An 18,607-nucleotide genomic window follows, 5' to 3' on the forward strand; every position below is an offset into this window, starting at 1 on the left:
TGGTGGTTGTAATGTGTGAAAATGGAGTAGTGTTGAGGGGTTTATATAGGGGTGGGGGAAGGGTAGGTTTCGGCCATTAGGGTTGGGTTTGGGAGGGAAAAGAATTTGAATTTTGGAGGTAGGTGGGGTTTATGGGGAAGAGTGGATGGATGTGAGTGGTTAAGGGTATTTGGGAAAGAGGTATAGAGGTGATTGGTGAAGGGTATTTGGGGAAGAGAGTTATGAAAAGGTGTGAAGAGGAGGGAAGAAGAGGTGGGGTAGGTGGGGATCCTGTGGGGTCAAGGACTTAGCATCCCTGCTCCAATTAGGCGTGCAAAACGCCCTTAGAATGCATGTCTGGCGTTAAACGCCAGCTTGCTGCTTGTTTCTGGCGTTTAACGCCAATTCCATGCTCTGTTCTGGCGTTAAACGCTAGTCTGGTGCTTGTTTCTGGCATTTAACGCCAGCTTGATGCTTCTTTCTGGCGTTAAACGCCAGTTTGATGCTTCTTACTGGCGTTTAAACGCCAGTAAGCTCTTCCTCCAGGGTGAGCTATTTTTAATGCTATTTTTCATTCTGTTTTTGATTTTTCAGTAGTTTTTGTGACTTCACATGATCATCAACCTAAAGAAAACATAAAATAGCAATGGAAAATAAATAGATATAGTTAAATAACATTGGGTTGCCTCCCAACAAGCGCTTCTTTAAAGTCAATAGCTTGACAGTCAGCTCTCTTGGAGCCTCACAGATGTTCAGAGCATTGTTGGGACCTCCCAACACCAAACTTAGAGTTTAAATGTGGGGGTTCAACACCAAACTTAGAGTTTGGTTGTGGGCTCCCAACACCAAACTTAGAGTTTGACTGTGGGGGCTTTGGTTGACTCTGCAGTGAGAGAAGCTTTTCATGCTTCCTTTCCATGGTTACAGAAGGAGATCCTTGAGTTTTAAACACAAGGTTGTCCTCATTCAGTTGAAGGACTAATTCTCCTCTGTCCACATCAATCACAGCTTTTGCTGTGGCTAGGAAGGTGATGCACGGAAAACTTGTCTCTCAACAAATCTCCCTTCGGCAAGTGTATCGAAGTTGTCGTCAAGTAAAAACTCACAATAGAGTGAGGTCGAATCCCACAGGGATTGATTGATCAAGCAACTTTAATTAGAAGAATGTTCTAGTTGAGCGAATCCAGAATTTGGGTTGAGAGTTGCAGAAAATAAAATGGCGGAAATGTAAATAACAGAAAAGTAAATGCTAGAATTAAAGGACTGGAAGTAAATAACTGAAAATAAATTGCAGAATTGTAAATGGGAATGGGGGATTTGCTCATAAAAGTAAATGGCAGAAATTAAAGAGAATGGGTAAGATCAGAGATGGGGAGTTCATTGGGCTTAGGAGATGTTGCAATTCTCCGGATCAAGTTCATTTTCATCTCTTCCTCAATCAATGCACTCATTGATCTCCTTGGCAATCTTAAGTGATTGAATTGCAATGTCTTGCAATTCAATCTCTCAAATCTTGATCAATAGCCAATTTCTTGGTCAATTGCTCATGAGAAGAGATGAAGTATGGTCACTGATTATACCACATGCATTTCCCAAACCAAGTATTGAGAGGGTTACAGTCACATACCCATCCAAACCCAATTTGGTCCAGCATGAGAAAGCATTTCTAGCTTGATCTCTTCATTCCTCTTCCAAGGTTCAAAAGAGATCCAAGTTTGAATAGCTTCTCTTCCAAGATAGCTACTCAATTGGATGAAGACCAAAAGCTTTCAAGTAAAATCAAGAGGAAAGATAGAAGAAGAACAATGAAAATTAGTATTGATCCATCAAATTACAACAGAGCTCCCTAACCCAATGAAAGGGGTTTAGTTGTTCATAGCTCTTGAAAATGAAAACAAAGATGGAGAATACATCATAAAACTAGAATTGCAAAGAAAGTAAATACAGAGAGAGTTCTTCAGCCTCCAGAACTATTTTACAATTCAAAGCTACTCCTATATATACTACTCTTCTCAGCTTCTAGTTCACTCTTCAAGTCTTGGGCCTTTGGATCTTGAGTTTGAAGCAGTTCCTTTCTTTATTTGGGCTTGGCTTTACTTGCAGAGAGAAAGTGCGGAGTGGGCAGAGACTTAAGCTCAGGGCGTAAAGAATGTTAATCATTTAGTGAAAGTCCACGTTCGGGAACGTTAGTGACACTTAACATTGTCACTAACGTTCCAATGCACCCCTTTTGCCTTACGTTAAAACCCACGTTAACTAGGTTAACGTGGCTTTTAACGTTGCCTTATCAACCTTCGAGAACGTTAGTGACACTCAACATTGTCACTAACGTTCCAGTGTGCCCCTTCTTGCTTCACGTTAAAGCTAACGTTAACTAGGTTAACGTGGCTTCTAACGTGGCCTTTGCCATCCTTCGAGAATGTTAGTGACATTCAACATTGTCACTAATGTTCCAATGTGCCCCTAGGTCTCACGTTAGAGTCCACGTTAACTAGGTTAACGTGGCTTCTAACGTGGCCATCTTTTAGCCATCCTAACGTTAGTGACAATGATGAGTGTCACTAACGTTGGCTCATCCTTCATTTCTCATCGTTAGCTTCCACGTTAACCAAGTTAACGTGGAAGTTAACGTGACTCTTGGGGGTTGTGTGGTTGCTTCAACGTTAGTGACAATGTTGAGTGTCACTAACGTTGTCGACAACTCTTCATCCTCTACGTTAGTTCCCACGTTAACCAAGTTAACGTGGGAGTTAACGTGGTACTTAGCACCATAGGCCAACGTTAGTGACAATGTTGAGTGTCACTAACGTTGGCTCAACTTCTTTTCTCCACGTTAGAGTTCACGTTAACTTGGTTAACGTGACTCTCTAACGTGGGCATTGATGGCTTTTTGAGAGTGTTATTGGCAATCACTTTTCTCATTAATCTTGCAAGTTACCTCCCTTTTTCTTGCTTCTTTTTGGTCCTGAAATCAAGCAACAAAGTGCATCAAAGCTCTAGTCCAAGTCATGAGTAATGCAACATAATATTTGTCACTAAACTTATGCAAAATCCTCATGAAATCATGTAAAATACACAATGTATGCTTGAGTCAAGGAATAAGTGAATATTTACCAAAAACTAGCTTATTTCCTAAAGAAATGCATGAAACTAACCTAAAAACAGTAAAGAAAAGGTCAGTGAAACTGGCCAAGATGCCCTGGCATCAGAAGGGTCTTCCAAGGATGATGGATTCATCCTCATCCTTCCCAGTGTCTAGGATTATGAAATCAGCAGGGATGTAAAGGCTTTCAACCTTTACTAACAAGTCCTCTACTAATCCATAAGCCTGTTTCATTGATTTGTCTGCCATTTCTAGTGAGATTTTTGTAGCTTATACCTCAAAGATTCCCTGTTTCTCCATTACAGAGAGTGGCATAAAGTTTATCCCTGACCCAAGGTCACACAGAGCTTTCTCAAAGGTCATGGTGCCTATGGTACAAGGTATGAAGAACTTTCCGGGATCCGGTTTCTTCTGAGGTAATGTCTGCCTTATCAATGCACTGAGTTCATTGGTGAACAAGGGAGGTTCATCCTCCCATATATCATTACCAAACAAACTGGCATTCAACTTCATGATGGCTCCTAGATATTTAGAAACCTGCTCTTCACTGATGTCTTCATCCTCTTTAGAGGAAGAATAGTTATCAGAGCTCATGAATGGTAAAAGGAGGTTTAATAGAATCTCTATGGTCTCTAGATGAGCCTCAGATTCCTTTGGTTCCTCAAAGGGAAACTCCTTATTGGTTAGTGAACGTCCCAGGAAGTCTTCCTCACTAGGATTCACGTCCTTTTCCTCCTCTCTGGGGTTCGGCCACACCAAGTAAGGTAATGGCCTTGCACTTTCTTTTTGGATTATCTTCTGTATTACTTGGGAGAGTACTAGGAGGAATTTCAGTGACTCTTTTACTCAGCTGGCCCACTTGTGCCTCCAAATTTCTAATGGAGGACCTTGTTTCATTCATGAAACTTAGAGTGACCTTAGATAGATCAGAGACTATATTTGCTAAGCTAGATGGATTCTGCTCAGAATTCTTTGTCTATTGCTGAGTGGATGATGGAAGAGGCTTGCTATTGCTAAACCTGTTTCTTCCACCATTATTAAAGCCTTGTTGAGGCTTTTGTTGATCCTTCCATGAGAAATTTGGATGATTTCTCCATGAGGGATTATAGGTGTTTTCATAGGCTTCACCGATGTAATTCACCTCTGCTATTACAGGGTTCTCAGGATCATAAGCTTCTTCTTCAGAATATGCTTCTTTAGTACTGTTGGATGCAGCTTGTAATCCATTCAGACTCTGAGAAATCATATTGACTTGCTGAGTCAATATTTTATTCTGAGCCAATATGCCATTCAGAGTATCAATTTCAAGAACTCCCTTCCTCTGATGCGTCCCATTACTTACAGGATTCCTTTTAGAAGTGTTCATGGACTGGTTATTTGCAACCATGTCAATGAGTTCCTGAGCTTCTGTAGACGATTTCTTTAGGTGAATGGATCCACCTGCAGAATGGTCCAATGACATCTTAGATAATTCAGATAGACCATCATAGAATATATCCAGATTGGTCCATTCTGAAAGCATATCAGAAGGACACTTTTTGGTCAGTTGCTTGTATCTCTCCCAAGCTTCATAGAGGGATTCACCTTCTTTCTATTTGAAGGTTTGAACATCCACTCTAAGTTTGCTAAGCTTTTGAGGAGGAAAGAACTTGGCTAAGAAAGTCGTGACCAGCTTATCCCAAGAGTTCAGGCTATCTTTAGGTTGAGAGTCCAACCATATTCTAGCTCTGTCTCTTACAGCAAACAGGAAAAGCATAAGCCTGTAGACCTCGGGATCAACCCCATTGGTCTTAACAGTATCACAGATTTGCAAGAATTCAGTTAAGAACTGAAAAAGATCTTCTGATAGAAGTCCATAAAACTTGCAATTCTGTTGCATCAGAGAAACTAATTGAGGCTTTAGCTCAAAATTGTTTGCTCCAATGGCAGGGATCGAGATGCTTCTTCCATGTAAGTTGGAATTTGGTGCAGTAAAGTCACCAAGCATCTTCCTTGCATATCCACCATTGTTATTATTTTTGGCCATGTCTCCTTCTTTTTCGAAAATTTCTGTCAGATTTTCTCCAGAGAGTTGTGCTTTAGCTTCCCTTAGCTTCCTCTTCAGAGTCCTTTCAGGTTCAGGATCAGCTTCAACAAGAATGTTCTTATCGTTGTTCCTACTCATATGAAAAAGAAGAGAACAGAAAAGAAAATATGGAATCCTCTATGTCACAGTATAGAGATTCATTATGTGAGTATAAGAAGGGAAGAATAGAAGAAGGAAAAGATAAAAAATTTGAACACAGAGGAGAAGAGTGGGTTCGAATTTTTGAGTAGAAGAGAAGTGGTTAGTAGATAAAAAAATAATTAGAAGGAGATGAGAGAGGGAAGAATTTGAAAATAAAATAAAATAAAAATATTTTTGTTTTTAATTTAAAATTAAAGTTAAAATTCAAAAATTTAAAAAGAAAAATAGAATTAAATCAAATTAAAATTTAAAACAAATAGTTAATTAAAAAGGAACTTTGAAAAAGAGGGGAGGGGTTTTCGAAAATAAGAGAGAGAAAATTAGTTAGGTTGTTTTGAAAAAGATAAGAATCAAACAAAAAGAAAGGATTAATTTGAAAAAGATTTGAAAATCAATTTAAAAAGATAAGAGGTTAGAAAAGATTTTGAAGTTGATTTTGAAAAAGATGTGATTGACATTTATTTTGAAAAAGATTTGAAAAAGAAATTTAAAAAGGTTTGATTTTGAAAATTAATGTTGGTTACTTGACTAACAAGAAACAAAAAGATATGATTTTAAAATTTAAAGATTGAACCTTTCTTACTAGGCAAGTAACAAACTTAAAATTTTTGAATCAATCACATTAATTGTTAGCATTAATTTCGAAAATATGAAATAGAAATAAGAAAAAGATTTTGAAAATAAATTTTGAAAATTTTGAAATTATGAAAGAAAAAAATGAAAAAGATTTGATTTTTGAAAAAGATTTGAAAAAGATAGAATTTTTAAATTGAAAATTTGATTTGACTCATAAGAAACAACTAAATTTTAAAAATTTTTGAAAAAGTCAACTCAAATTTTCGAAAATTTATGAGTGAAATAAGGAAAGTAATATTTTTTATTTTTGAATTTTTAATGAAGAAAGAGAAAAACACAAAAAATACACAAGTCATAAAAAACATGAATCAAAACAAGAAAGATATGCAAGAACACTTTGAATGTCAAGATGAACACCAAGAACACTTTGAAAGTCAAGATGAACACCAAGAACTTATTTCTGAAAATTTTTAAGAAAAGAAAAACATGCAAGACACCAAACTTAGAAATTTTCAAACTTTAGACACTAACAAATTGAAAATGCATATGAAAAACAAGAAAAGACATGAAACATAAAATTGCAAAGATCAAACAAAAAAGATCATCAAGAACAACTTGAAGATCATGAAGAACACATGCATGAGTTTTCAAAAATTTTAACGAAATTAAAAAGATGCAATTGACACCAAACTTAAAAATTGACACAAGACTCAAACAAGAAACATCAAATTTTTTTGGTTTTTATGATTTTATTAAATTTTTTTTTGTAATTTTTCGAAAATTAAATGGAAAAAGAAAAAAAGGATTTCAGAATTTTTAATGAGAATTCCAGGAATCATGTAATGTTAGTTTAAAGCTCCAGTCCAGGAATTAGACATGGCTTACTAGCCAGCCAAGCTTTCAGTGAAAGCTCCGGTCCAAAATACTAGACATGGCCAATGGCCAGCTGATGAGCGGATAATTTATACGCTTTTTGGCATTGTTTTTAGTATGTTTTTAGTAGAATCTAGTTACTTTTAGGGATGTTTTCATTAGTTTTTATGTTAAATTCACATTTCTGGACTTTACTATGAGTTTGTGTGTTTTTCTGTGATTTTAGGTATTTTCTGGCTGAAATTGAGGGAGTTGAGCAAAAATCAGATTCAGAGGTTGAAGAAGGACTGCTGATGCTGTTGGATTCTGACTTTCCTGCACTCAAAGTGGATTTTCTGGAGCTACAGAACTCAAAATGGCGCGCTTCCAATTGCGTTGGAAAGTAGACATCTAGGGCTTTTGAACGCCAGTTCTACGCTGCTTTCTGGAGTTAAACGCCAGAAACACGTCACGAACCAGAGTTGAACGCCAGAAATACGTTACAACCTAGCGTTCAACTCCAGAAAGAGCCTCTGCACGTGTAACATTCAAGCTCAGCCCGAGCACACACCAAGTGGGCCCCAGAAGTGGATTTATGCATCAATTACTTACTTCTGTAAACCCTAGTAGCTAGTTTATTATAAATAGGACTTTTTACTATTGTATTAGACATCTTATGATCATATTTTGATCCTGTGATCTCGTTTTGGGGGCTGGCCATTTGGCCATGCCTGGACCTTTCACTTATGTATTTTTAACGGTAGAGTTTCTACACTCCATAGATTAAGGTGTGGAGCTCTGCTTTTCCTCAAAGATTAATGCAAAGTACTACTGTTTTTCTATTCAACTCAACTTATTCCGCTTCTAAGATATTCATTCGCACTTCAACATGAATGTGATGAACGTGACAATCATCATCATTCCCTATGAACGCGTGCCTGACAACCACTTCCGTTCTACCTTAGATTGAATGAGTATCTCTTGGATCTCTTAATCAGAATCTTCGTGGTATAAGCTAGATTGATGGTGGCATTCATGAGAGTCCGGAAAGTCTAAACCTTGTCTGTGGTATTCTGAGTAGGACTCTGGGATTGAATGACTGTGACAAACTTCAAACTCGTGAGTGCTAGGCGTAGTGACAGACGCAAAAGGAGGGTGAATCCTATTCCAGCATGATCGAGAACCTCAGATGATTAACCGTGCTGTAACAGAGCATTTGGACCATTTTCACAAGAGGATGGGATGCAGCCATTGACAAGGATGATGCCTCCAGACGATTAGCCATGCAATGACAGCGCATCGGACCATTTTCCAGAGAGGATAAAAAGTAGCCATTGACAACAGTGATGTCCTTACATAAAGCCAGCTATGGAAAGGAGTAAGACTAATTGGATGAAGACAGCAGGAAAGCAGAGGTTCAGAGGAACGAAAGCATCTCTATACACTTATCTGAAATTCTCACCAATGATATACATATGTGTTTCTATCCTTATTTTCTATTTATTTATTATTTATGTTCGAAAACTCCATAACTATTTTATATCCGCCTGACTGAGATTTACAAGATGACCATAGCTTGCTTCATACCAACAATCTCCGTGGGATCGACCCTTACTCACGTAAGGTTTATTACTTGGACGACCCAGTGCACTTGCTGGTTAGTTGTATCGAAGTTGTGAATGAAAAACGATTTATTAAGACGTGCGTACAGAGTTTTTGGCGCCGTTGCCTGAGATCACAATTTCGTGCACCAAGTTTTTGGCGCCGTTGCCGGGGATTGTTCGAGTTTGGACAACTGACGGTTCATCTTGTTGCTCAGATTAGGTAATTTTCTTTTTGTTTTATTTTCAAAAATATTTCTTCAAAAATTTTTCAAAAATTTTCTCCTTTGTTTTCGAAAAAAACAATTTTTTTAAATAAATGTTTTCAAAAATATATTTTTCTTCAGAATTTTTAAGAATGAATTCTAGTGTTTCATGAAGCATGTTGAAGCCTGACTGGCTGTAAAGCCATGTCTAAATTCATTTGGACTGAGGCTTCAATTAATCACTTCAATGCATGTAATTCCATACTAAAGCTTGGCTGGTTATTAAGCCATGCCTAACCCTCAGATTGGAGCTTTAGACTAAGATTGTAAGATTCCTGAAATTCATATTAAAAATTTTGGAATCCTTATTTTTATTTTTCAAATAATTTTCAAAAAATACAAAAAAAAAATTAGAAAATCATAAAAATCAAAAATATTTTGTGTTTCTTGTTTGAGTCTTGAGTCAATTTCAAGTTTGGTGTCAATTGCATGTTCATCTTGCATTTTTTCGAAAAATTCATGCATTCATAGTGTTCTTCATGATCTTCAAGTTGTTCTTGGTAAGTCTTCTTGTTTGATCTTGATGTTTTCATGTTTTGTGTCTTTTCTTGTTTTTCATATGCATTCTTGCATTCATAGTGTCTATACATGAAAAATTTTTAAGTTTGGTGTCTTGCATGTTTTCTTTGCATTAAAAATTTTTCAAAAATAAGTTCTTGATGTTCATCTTGACATTCATAGCATTCTTGCATGCATTCATTGCTTTGATCCAAAATTTTCATGCATTGCATCATTTTCATGTTTGTCTCTCTCATCATTAAAAATTCAAAAAAATCAAAAAATATCTTCCCCTTTTTCTCTCATAAATTTTCAAAAATTAGATTTGACTTTTTCAAAATTTTTAAAATCTAGTTGTTTCTTATGAGTCAAATCAAATTTTCAATTTAAAAATCTTATCTTTTTCAAAATATTTTTCAAAAATCAAATCTTTTTCATTTTTCTTAGTTTTTTTCGAAAATTTTAAAAATATTTTTCAAAAATCTTTTTCTTATCTTTATCTCCTAATTTTCGAAAATAACATCATCAATTAATGTTTTGATTCAAAAATTTCAAGTTTGTTACCTGCTTGTTAAGAAAGATTCAAACTTTGAGTTCTAGAATCATATCTTGTGATTTCTTGTGAATCAAGTCATTAATTGTGATTTTAAAAATCAAATCTTTGTCAAAACTAATTTCAATCATATCTTTTCAAAAATATCTTCTTATCTTATCTTTTTCAAAAATTTGATTTTAAAATATCCTTTCTAACTTCTTATCTTCTTATCTTTTCAAAATTGATTTTCAAATTTGTTTCAACTAACTAACTAACTTTTTGTTTGTTTCTTATCTTTTTCAAAACTACCTAACTAACTCTCTCTCTCTAATTTTCGAAAATATCTTCCCTCTTTTTCAAAATTTCTTTTTAATTAAATAATTATTTTAATTTTTATTTTAATTTTCGAAAAATTACTAACCTTTTTCAAAAACTATTTTCGAAAATCACTAACTCTTTTTTAAAAATTATTTTCGAAAATCCTCTTTCCCTCTCATATCCTTCTATTTATTTATTCACATCTCATCCGAACCCTCTCTCTCTGAGTTCAGATTTTCTCTTCTTCTTTTCTTCTACTCACATAAGGGAACCTCTATACTGTGGTAAAAAGGATCCCTATTATTATTATTTTTCTGTTCCTTCTTTTTCATATGAGCAGGAGCAAAGACAAAATAAGAGAAGCTAAAATACAACAATCCAGAGATAACCTTACAGAAATTTTCGAACAGGAAGAGGAGATGGCAGCCGAAAATAATAATAATGCAAGGAGGATGCTTGGTGACTTTACTGCACCTAATTCCAATTTACATGGAAGAAGCATCTCCATTCCTGCCATTGGAGCAAACAATTTTGAGCTGAAACCTCAATTAGTTTCTCTGATGCAGCAGAACTGCAAGTTTCATGGACTTCCATATGAAGATCCTTTTCTGTTCTTAACTGAATTCTTGCAGATATGTGATACTGTTAAGACTAATGGAGTAGATCCTGAAGTCTACAGGCTCATGCTTTTCCCTTTTGCTGTAAGAGATAGAGCTAGAGTATGGTTGGACTCTCAACCTAAGAATAGCCTGAACTCTTGGGATAAGCTGGTCAAGGCTTTCTTAGCCAAGTTCTTTCCTCCTCCAAAATTGAGTAAGCTTAGAGTGGATGTTCAAACCTTCAGATAGAAAGAAGGTGAATCCCTCTATGAAGCTTGGGAGAGATACAAAGAACTGACCAAAAAGTGTCCTTCTGACATGCTTTCAGAATGGACCATCCTGGACATATTCTATGATGGTCTGTCTGAATTAGCTAAAATGTCCTTGGATACCTCTGCAGGTGGATCCATTCACTTAAAGTAAACGCCTGCAGAAGCTCAAGAACTCATTGACATGGTTGCTAATAACCAGTTCATGTACACTTCTAAGAGGAATCCTGTGAGTAATGGGACGCCTCAGAAGAAGGGAGTTCTTGAAATTGATACTCTGAATGCCATATTGGCTCAGAATAAAATATTGTCTCAGCAAGTCAATATGATTTCTCAGAGTCTGAATGGAATGCAAGCTGCATCCAACAGTACTCAAGAGGCGCTTTCTGAAGAAGAGGCCTATGATCCTGAGAACCCTGCAATAGCAGAGGTAAATTACTTAGGTGAACCTTATGGAAACACCTATAACTCATCATGGAGAAATCATTCAAATTTCTCATGGAAGGATCAACAAAAGCCTCAACAAGGCTTTAATAATGGTGGAAGAAACAGGTTTAGCAATAGCAAGCCTTTTTCATCATCTACTCAGCAACAGACAGAGAACTCTGAACAAAATACCTATAATTTAGCAAACTTAGTCTCTGATCTATCTAAGGCCACTGTGAGTTTCATGAATGAAACAAGATCCTCCATTAGAAATTTGGAAGCACAAGTAGGCCAGCTGAGTAAAAGAGTCACTGAAATCCCTCCTAGTACTCTCCCAAGCAATACAGAAGAAAATCCAAAAGGAGAATGCAAGGCCATTGATATAACCATCATGGCCGAATCCAAAGAGGAAGGGGAGGACATGAATCCCAGTGAGGAAGACCTCCTGGGACGCCCAGTGATCAATAAGGAGTTTCCCTTTGAGGAACAAAGGAATCTGAGGCTCATCTAGAGACCATAGAGATTCCATTAAACCTCCTTATGCCATTCATGAGCTCTGATGAGTATTCCTCTTCTGAAGAGAATGAGGATGTTACTAAGGAGCAAGTTACCAAGTACCTTGGTGCAATCATGAAGCTAAATGCCAAATTATTTGGTATTGAGACTTGGGAAAATGAACCTCCCTTGTTCACCAATGAACTGAGTGATCTGGATCAACTGACATTGCCTCAGAAGAAACAGGATCAGGGAAAGTTCTTAATTCCTTGTACCATAGGCACCATTGACTCTGGGTAAGTGTTGTTGTCACCCAAATATGCATATTTCAAGTTTGGTGGTAAGGTCTTCAGCTCTAGTTTTGGTGCCTCCACTTCCTTGCTGTCTTTAGGGTTCAACATGATTGAATTCACCATGGTTCCTTGTGGTAGTTCTCCACTTGATGCTTACTACTCTAACTCAATAGTTCCTTCACATTGTTCTTCTTCCAAAACTCCTTGAAGTATCTATTCTATGGTGTCCACCATCATGCATTCTCCTATGGATTCCTTGGGGTAACTCATTGCTTTAAAGACATTGAAGACCATCTTCTCTTCATGAAATCTCAAGACTAGTTCCCCTTTTTGCACATCAATGATGGCTCTAGTAGTAGCTAGGAATGGCCTTCCTAGGATGATTGATGTGTTACCCTCTTCCTCCATATCCAGCACAATAAAGTCATCTGGGAAAATGAACTCTCCCACCTTCACCAACAAGTCTTCCACTACCCCATGTGGGAACTTGAATGTTCTGTCAGCCAACTGGAGTACCATTCTTGTTGGCTTGGCTTCCTCAATCTTCATTCTCTTCATCATGGTTAGGGACATGAGATTGATGTTGGCTCCCAAGTCATACAAGGCTTTTTCAATGTTGATATCCCTTATGATGCAGGAAATTTGAAAACTCCCTGGGTCTTTCATTTTCTAGGGTAGCTTCTTTTGTATTATGGAACTACACTCCTCAGTTAGCACTATGGTCTCTTTTTCTCCCCAGTTTCTTTTTCTTGTCATGAGTTCCTTCAGAAATTTGGCATAGAGTGGCATTTGTTCCAACGCCTTAGCAAATGGTATGTTGATTTGAAGCTTCTTAAAGATATCTAAGAATCTAGAGAACTAGCCATCCTTCCCATCCTTCCTCAACCTTTGTGGATATGGTGCCTTTGGCACATAAGGCTTCAAGACTGGCTTTGGTGAGGATGGGGCAGGGGTCTCCTCTTCGTCCTTGTTTTCAGGATTTTCTGCAACTCCTCTTTCTTAGTTGCTCTGGCTTGGGGTTGCTTCTTCTACAACTTTTCCACTTCTAAGTGTGATGGCCTTGCATTTCCCTCTTGGGTTAGCCACGATATCACTGGGAAAGGTATGTGTAGACATGGGAATTTGCTTGGATAGAATCCCTACTTGTGCTTCCAATTTTGAAATAGCTGTGCCTTGATTCTTCAGATTTGATCTGTACTCTTCTTGGTTGGCATCTATCCTCTTGTCAGCTTGTGTTTGTCTCTCTAAAAGAGTGGAAATAGCTCCTGTCAGCTATGATGACAGTTGTGCTATTGCAGCTTCTACTCTCTCAAAGTTGCTCTTGATCTCACATGGTTGAGATCAAGGGATATTGTCTCTTTGGATTAAATCCAGCTCATATCCTCTTCAATCATGCAACTCATAGACCTCTTGGCAATCATGATTGATTGAGCCCCAATCCCTTGGTGACTCAATCTCACAGATATCGATCAATAGCCAATTCTTTGGTCTAATTGCTCATGAAGAGAGATATGCTTGGTCTCTGATTATACCACACATCATCATAGGTCCAAGTAAAGGGGAGATTTTATGTCACCATATCCAAACACCAAAACTCAGATCCTACTCAAGTGTGGAAAGGAAATTCTAGCATGAATTCATGTTTCCTTTTCTAAGGCTCCCATGAAACCCATTTTGCATTCAATCCCTCTTCCAAGGTGATTGAACACTAGAATGAAGAACAAAATTCCTTCTAGCAAATCAAAGAGAAGATGAAGAGAAGAAGAAATTCACTATCATTAATCCATCAAGTACAACAGAGCCTCCTCTCTCAATGAGAGGGGATTTAGCTACTCATAACTCAAGAAAAAGTAAGAGATGGAAAAATGAATCTAACTATCTTCAAAACTAATAGCTCAACTGCTTAACCCCTCTTTTTAGTACTTTCAGGGGGTATTTATACTACTCCTAGCACTAGCAATTAAAGAAAATACAAAAGTGAAAAGAAAATTACATTTTGGAGGGAAAAGAAACTCAGTAAACGTGATCTCACAGCTGGCCTGTGGTTGGCGCTTCAGTGGCGTGCCATGCCTTGCTCTGATTCTGCCTTGGCATGCCACGCCCAATCCTCAAGTGGCACGCTTCCCTTCATTGACCACCTTGGCGTGCCACGCCTTCGAGCCTCAGTGGCACACCCAGGGTTCTTTAAAGCCTTGGATAGCCTGGCGTGCCATGCCTTCGAGCCCAAGTGGCACGCCCAGGCCTTTTTAAAGCCTTGGATAGCCTGGCGTGCTACCCCTTTAAGCCCAAGTGGCACGCCCAGGCCTTCTCCCTCTTCTTCTTGCTTCTGGAAAATTGAACTAGCGTGGCACGCCCAGGGTCTAGCGTGCCACGCCCATCATGTGTTTGGCTCCTTTGCTTGGCGTGCCACGCCCAGAACTCAAGTGGCACGCCCAGGTCTTCTTTGCTTGATTGGTGGTGATGGCGTGCCATGCCTGAAACCCAAGTGGCACGCCCATATGGTTGGCCTTTTGTCTCCCTCTCTGGAAAATTGTACCAGCGTGCCACACCCAGGGGTTGGCATGCCACGCCTATCATTTGCCTTTGTTCCAGTAGCTGGCGTGCCACGCCTTCGACGCCAAGTAGTACGCCCAGCCTTTGCTTTGGCCTTATTTGTACCTTGGCATGCCACGCCTTGATGCTCAAGCAGCACGCCCAAGTAAGGGTGGAAGCTTGGTGTGCCATGCCTTCGATCTCAAGTGGCATGCCCAGCCTTTTAGCCTTCAACTTCTTCTCTGAAATTTTGTACTAGCGTGCCATGCCGTACTGCTCAAGTGGCACGCCCATTCATTTGTAGCCTTCTTAGCTTGGCGTGCCACGCTTGGCTCCTCAAGTGGCACGCCCAAGTGATTTTTAAAGCTGGTGTGCCACGCCTTCGATACCAAGTGGCACGCCCATGGCTCAAGTGGTGGGTTAGGCAGGCCACGCCCAGCCTAGCGTGCCATGCCCATATAAATGCTTAGAGGATCCTCTCTGGTCTTTAGTACTGGCATGCCACGCCCAGCTTCTGGCGTGCCACGCCAATGCAATTTTGTGGCGTTTGCTCCAAGTGGCACGCCAGTTTCACACGCCCAGCTTGTTTTGTTGTTTTCTTCCTCTTTTTGATGTCTTTTTCACCTGAAAATCAGCACAAACTCATTTCAAAGCAATGTATTATAATGTTCATCAAATAATGTATAAATTTCAATGATCTAATGAGATTATGCTCTTTTATGGTCCTTTTTATGCAAGAAAAAAGGGAAGATAATGCAAGTCATCACACACATACCCAAATAGCCTTACCTTTTATCTTCCATTGTTAGCCAATTTGAGCCTACAACTAACCCACTTGTTCTTAATTTTAGGACATTACAAACCTTAAAGCGAAAAACAATAAACGTCCTTTATTTGGATCTTTGATTAGCTTAGGCTAGTGAGTGTGTATCATTCAACTGTGGGGACACTTAGGACATTGGTTGAGAAAAGAGTAGTTTTATATTTTCGTTGAAAATATTGAGAATTGGGTACATACCTATGTGTTAATCAAATGTAAAACCATATGCGTTGATACTCTTGTATATACTTTATTGTGAAAAGAAAAAAATGAGAAAATAAAAAGAAGGAAAAAAATACATATACCATAAAGAAAAAAATAAAAAAAAAGAAAAAGAAAAAGAAAAGAAATAAAAAGGGGACAAAATGCCCCAAAGAAAAGTGAAGCTCAATAAAATCAATGCATATGTGTTGTAAAATGAAAGGGAAATGCATGAGTATGTGAAAAAGCGAAGAATGGGTAGTTAGGTTAGCTTTTAAATTGTATAGGATGTCATAGGTTAGGTGGGAAGTTTAAGCTTATCAAAGATTCAAATTCGAGTCTATTTAACCATATGCATCCTACCTTGAACCTAACCCCATTACAACCGATGAATAAGACCTCACGATACATGTATGCATGCATGAAATAAATGTTGATTGTTAGATGAAAAACAAATCTTAAAAAGCATGATTAGGGGAGAATTGAGTGAATCAATCCTAAACACTTGAGCGAATAGAGTGCAAACACTACCGGTGAGGGTTCGATTGCTCAATTACATGTTTTCACCTATGATCATCACTTTTCTTGCAAGTTTGTAAATATATTTAATAACTCAATTCAATTGTGGATTAGACTTGCTATTCCTTAGCCCTTGTGCATATATGCTTCTTGGGAATTAATTTATTTTGACTAAGCAATTGCATTCATTTAGATAGTTGCATATAGTTTAGGTTGTATATAGTTTATTTACATTGAATAAATGTTGGTACCCTTTGTTTCTCTCTTGGTTTAAGCATGAGGACATGCTTGGTTTAAGTGTGGAGAGGTTGATAAATCTCATTTGTAGGGTTTATCTTGTATTGATTTTAGGGGATTTTATCACCTTTTACCCACATTTATTCAATGATATAGTATGGTTTCATGATTGTCTCCTAATTTGTGCTTAAGTGTGAAAACATGCTTTTTAGATCCTTAATTGGTTGATCTTAACTCACCTTTGATTCCACTAGATGCCTTGATGTGTGTGTTTGTGATTTCAGGTTGAAAAGGCTAGGAATAGATCAAAGAAATGGAGAGAAAAGCATGCAAGGTGGAGTAATCATAGAAAATTAAGGATTTGGGATGAGATCAACGACGCGCACGCGCAGCAGACGTGCACGCGTGAAACGATGAGGTCGCAAGGCGACGCGTACGCGTGGATGGAAGTTTGTCAAGCGATGCGTACGCGTGACGTGCGCGTACGCATCGGTGTTCGCACGTGACCCACTTAAAGTGAATCCGCTGGGGGCGAATTCTGGGCTTTCCAGGCCCAAATCCAACTCACTTTTGATGCTATTTAACCCAAGGAATAAAGGGGAATCATATGTCTAGTCACATTAGTTTAGTTTAGTTTACTTTGGAGGGAAAGTTAGTTTTAGAGGGAGAAGCTCTCACTTCTCTCTAGAATTAGGATTAGGTTAGATTTAGATTAGAATTTGTTAGATCTAGGTTAATTTCATGCTTTGATTCACTTTTCCTTTTGTAATTCTTCTTCTTATACATCTCCTCTCTCTAGTTTAGCATTTAATTCTTGTAATTCTCTACTTTTATGTTGATGCACTTTTGTTTCTTCTATTTCTCTTTTAATGTAATTTATGATTCATGTTCCTTTATTGTTGAGTTGTTTAATTCCTTTTACTTTTCTTTTATGCCTTCCATGTGTTTGATAAAATGCTTGGTTGGATTTTAGTATAGATTTTGTTTCTATTGGCCTAGGTAGAGTGATTAGTGACTCTTGAGTTATCTAATTCCTTTGTTGATTGATAATTAGAAGTTGCTAATTGATTTGAATGCCACTAAAGCTAGTCTTTTCTTTTGGAGTTGGCTAGGACTTGTGGACTCAAGTTAATTCATCCACTTGACTTTTCTCCATGGTTAGAGGTTAACTTAGTGGGAGCAATGGACAATTCTCATCACAATTGAGGAGGATAACTAGGATAGGACTTCTAGTTCTCATACCTTGTCAAGAGCTTTGTTAGTTGTTAGTTTATTTTCATTGCCATTTACATTTCATGTCTCTTATCTCAAAAACCCCAAAACATAGCTCATGGCCAATAACAAGAAACTTTATCGTAATTCCTAGGGAGAACGACTTGAGGTTTGAATACTTCGGTTATTAATTTAGGAGTTTGTTACTTGTGACAAAAAAATATTTGTATGAAAGGATTATTGTTGGTTTAGAAACTATATTGCAACGAGATTTCATTTGTGAATTCTTTACCATCAAAATTCCAATCATCAATTATTCAGTTTTAGTTTTCAATCGTCCTCTGATTCATGAAATTTTTATGCCGTGCTAGAATACACAAATGCATTGTGGGTATTTTCAATGGTTGGATGAAATACAAGAGCAATGTGTGGAAGGAGAAGTTTCTTCGGAGAATAGCAATATGGTAGGCAAATCAGAACCAAAAAAGAAAAGCATAATCAATCTGGAGTGTAGTGATGGCCAGGAAATTGATAGGATGATGATGGTGCTATCTGTGGTGAATGACATGAAGGAGCATCTGAAGAGGGTTAGGTTGTTACTAATTTTTATCTGTATATTGACTGGGTTAAATCTGGCTTTAAGTAAGTTTTATTTGGCTAAGTAGGTAGACAATGGACAGTTTAAGAGTTTAAGAATGACATTTTATTCCTTTGTAATGTTTTCCTCATTGTAATTGAGATGAATTAATGGATGCTACGTTGTTCTTTTTCTGTGACTGAGTTATTGTTGTTGTAATGTGAGCAAGCTATATGGAAGTTAGTGAAACATTTAAGAAAGGATGCCATAAACAGAAGCTGAATAAAACACCTGTTTCATAACATGAAATAGTAATCCATAACTATTCAGAGTAACATACTTCAGACCAAAAATAACACAAGCAAGCCCAAAAAAAAAACTAAGATGGCATACTGACACTTATATTTATAGCAAGTACTACTAACCCAAAATGACACTAACAAAATCACAAAAAACTTAGTTAGCATTTAAC

General features: G+C 37.6%; 1 protein-coding gene and 2 non-coding genes across 3 annotated transcripts in view; 2 read left to right on the forward strand and 1 right to left on the reverse strand.

The window, feature by feature from the left end:
* The window catches only part of LOC148567978 (uncharacterized), a 53,733-nt gene extending 35,510 nt beyond the window's left edge, over positions 1-18,223 (forward strand). Inside the window, exon 2 of the mRNA XM_088483461.1 lies at positions 17,930-18,223. Within this exon, the coding sequence (XP_088339587.1) occupies positions 17,930-18,223 (294 nt within the window). The remainder of the gene's footprint in view (positions 1-17,929) is intronic.
* On the forward strand, positions 4,599-4,706 carry LOC148567980 (small nucleolar RNA R71). Its single transcript, XR_015881539.1, has one exon. It is a non-coding gene; the product is annotated as a small nucleolar RNA R71 (small nucleolar RNA).
* Positions 10,771-10,878, reverse strand: LOC148567981 (small nucleolar RNA R71). Its single transcript, XR_015881639.1, has one exon. It is a non-coding gene; the product is annotated as a small nucleolar RNA R71 (small nucleolar RNA).
* Positions 18,224-18,607: the final 384 nt, after the last annotated feature.

The sequence above is a fragment of the Arachis ipaensis genome, chromosome B4 (genome assembly GCF_059453495.1).
Source record: "Arachis ipaensis isolate K30076 ecotype BB chromosome B4, ASM5945349v1, whole genome shotgun sequence".
Lineage (NCBI taxonomy): Eukaryota > Viridiplantae > Streptophyta > Magnoliopsida > Fabales > Fabaceae > Arachis > Arachis ipaensis.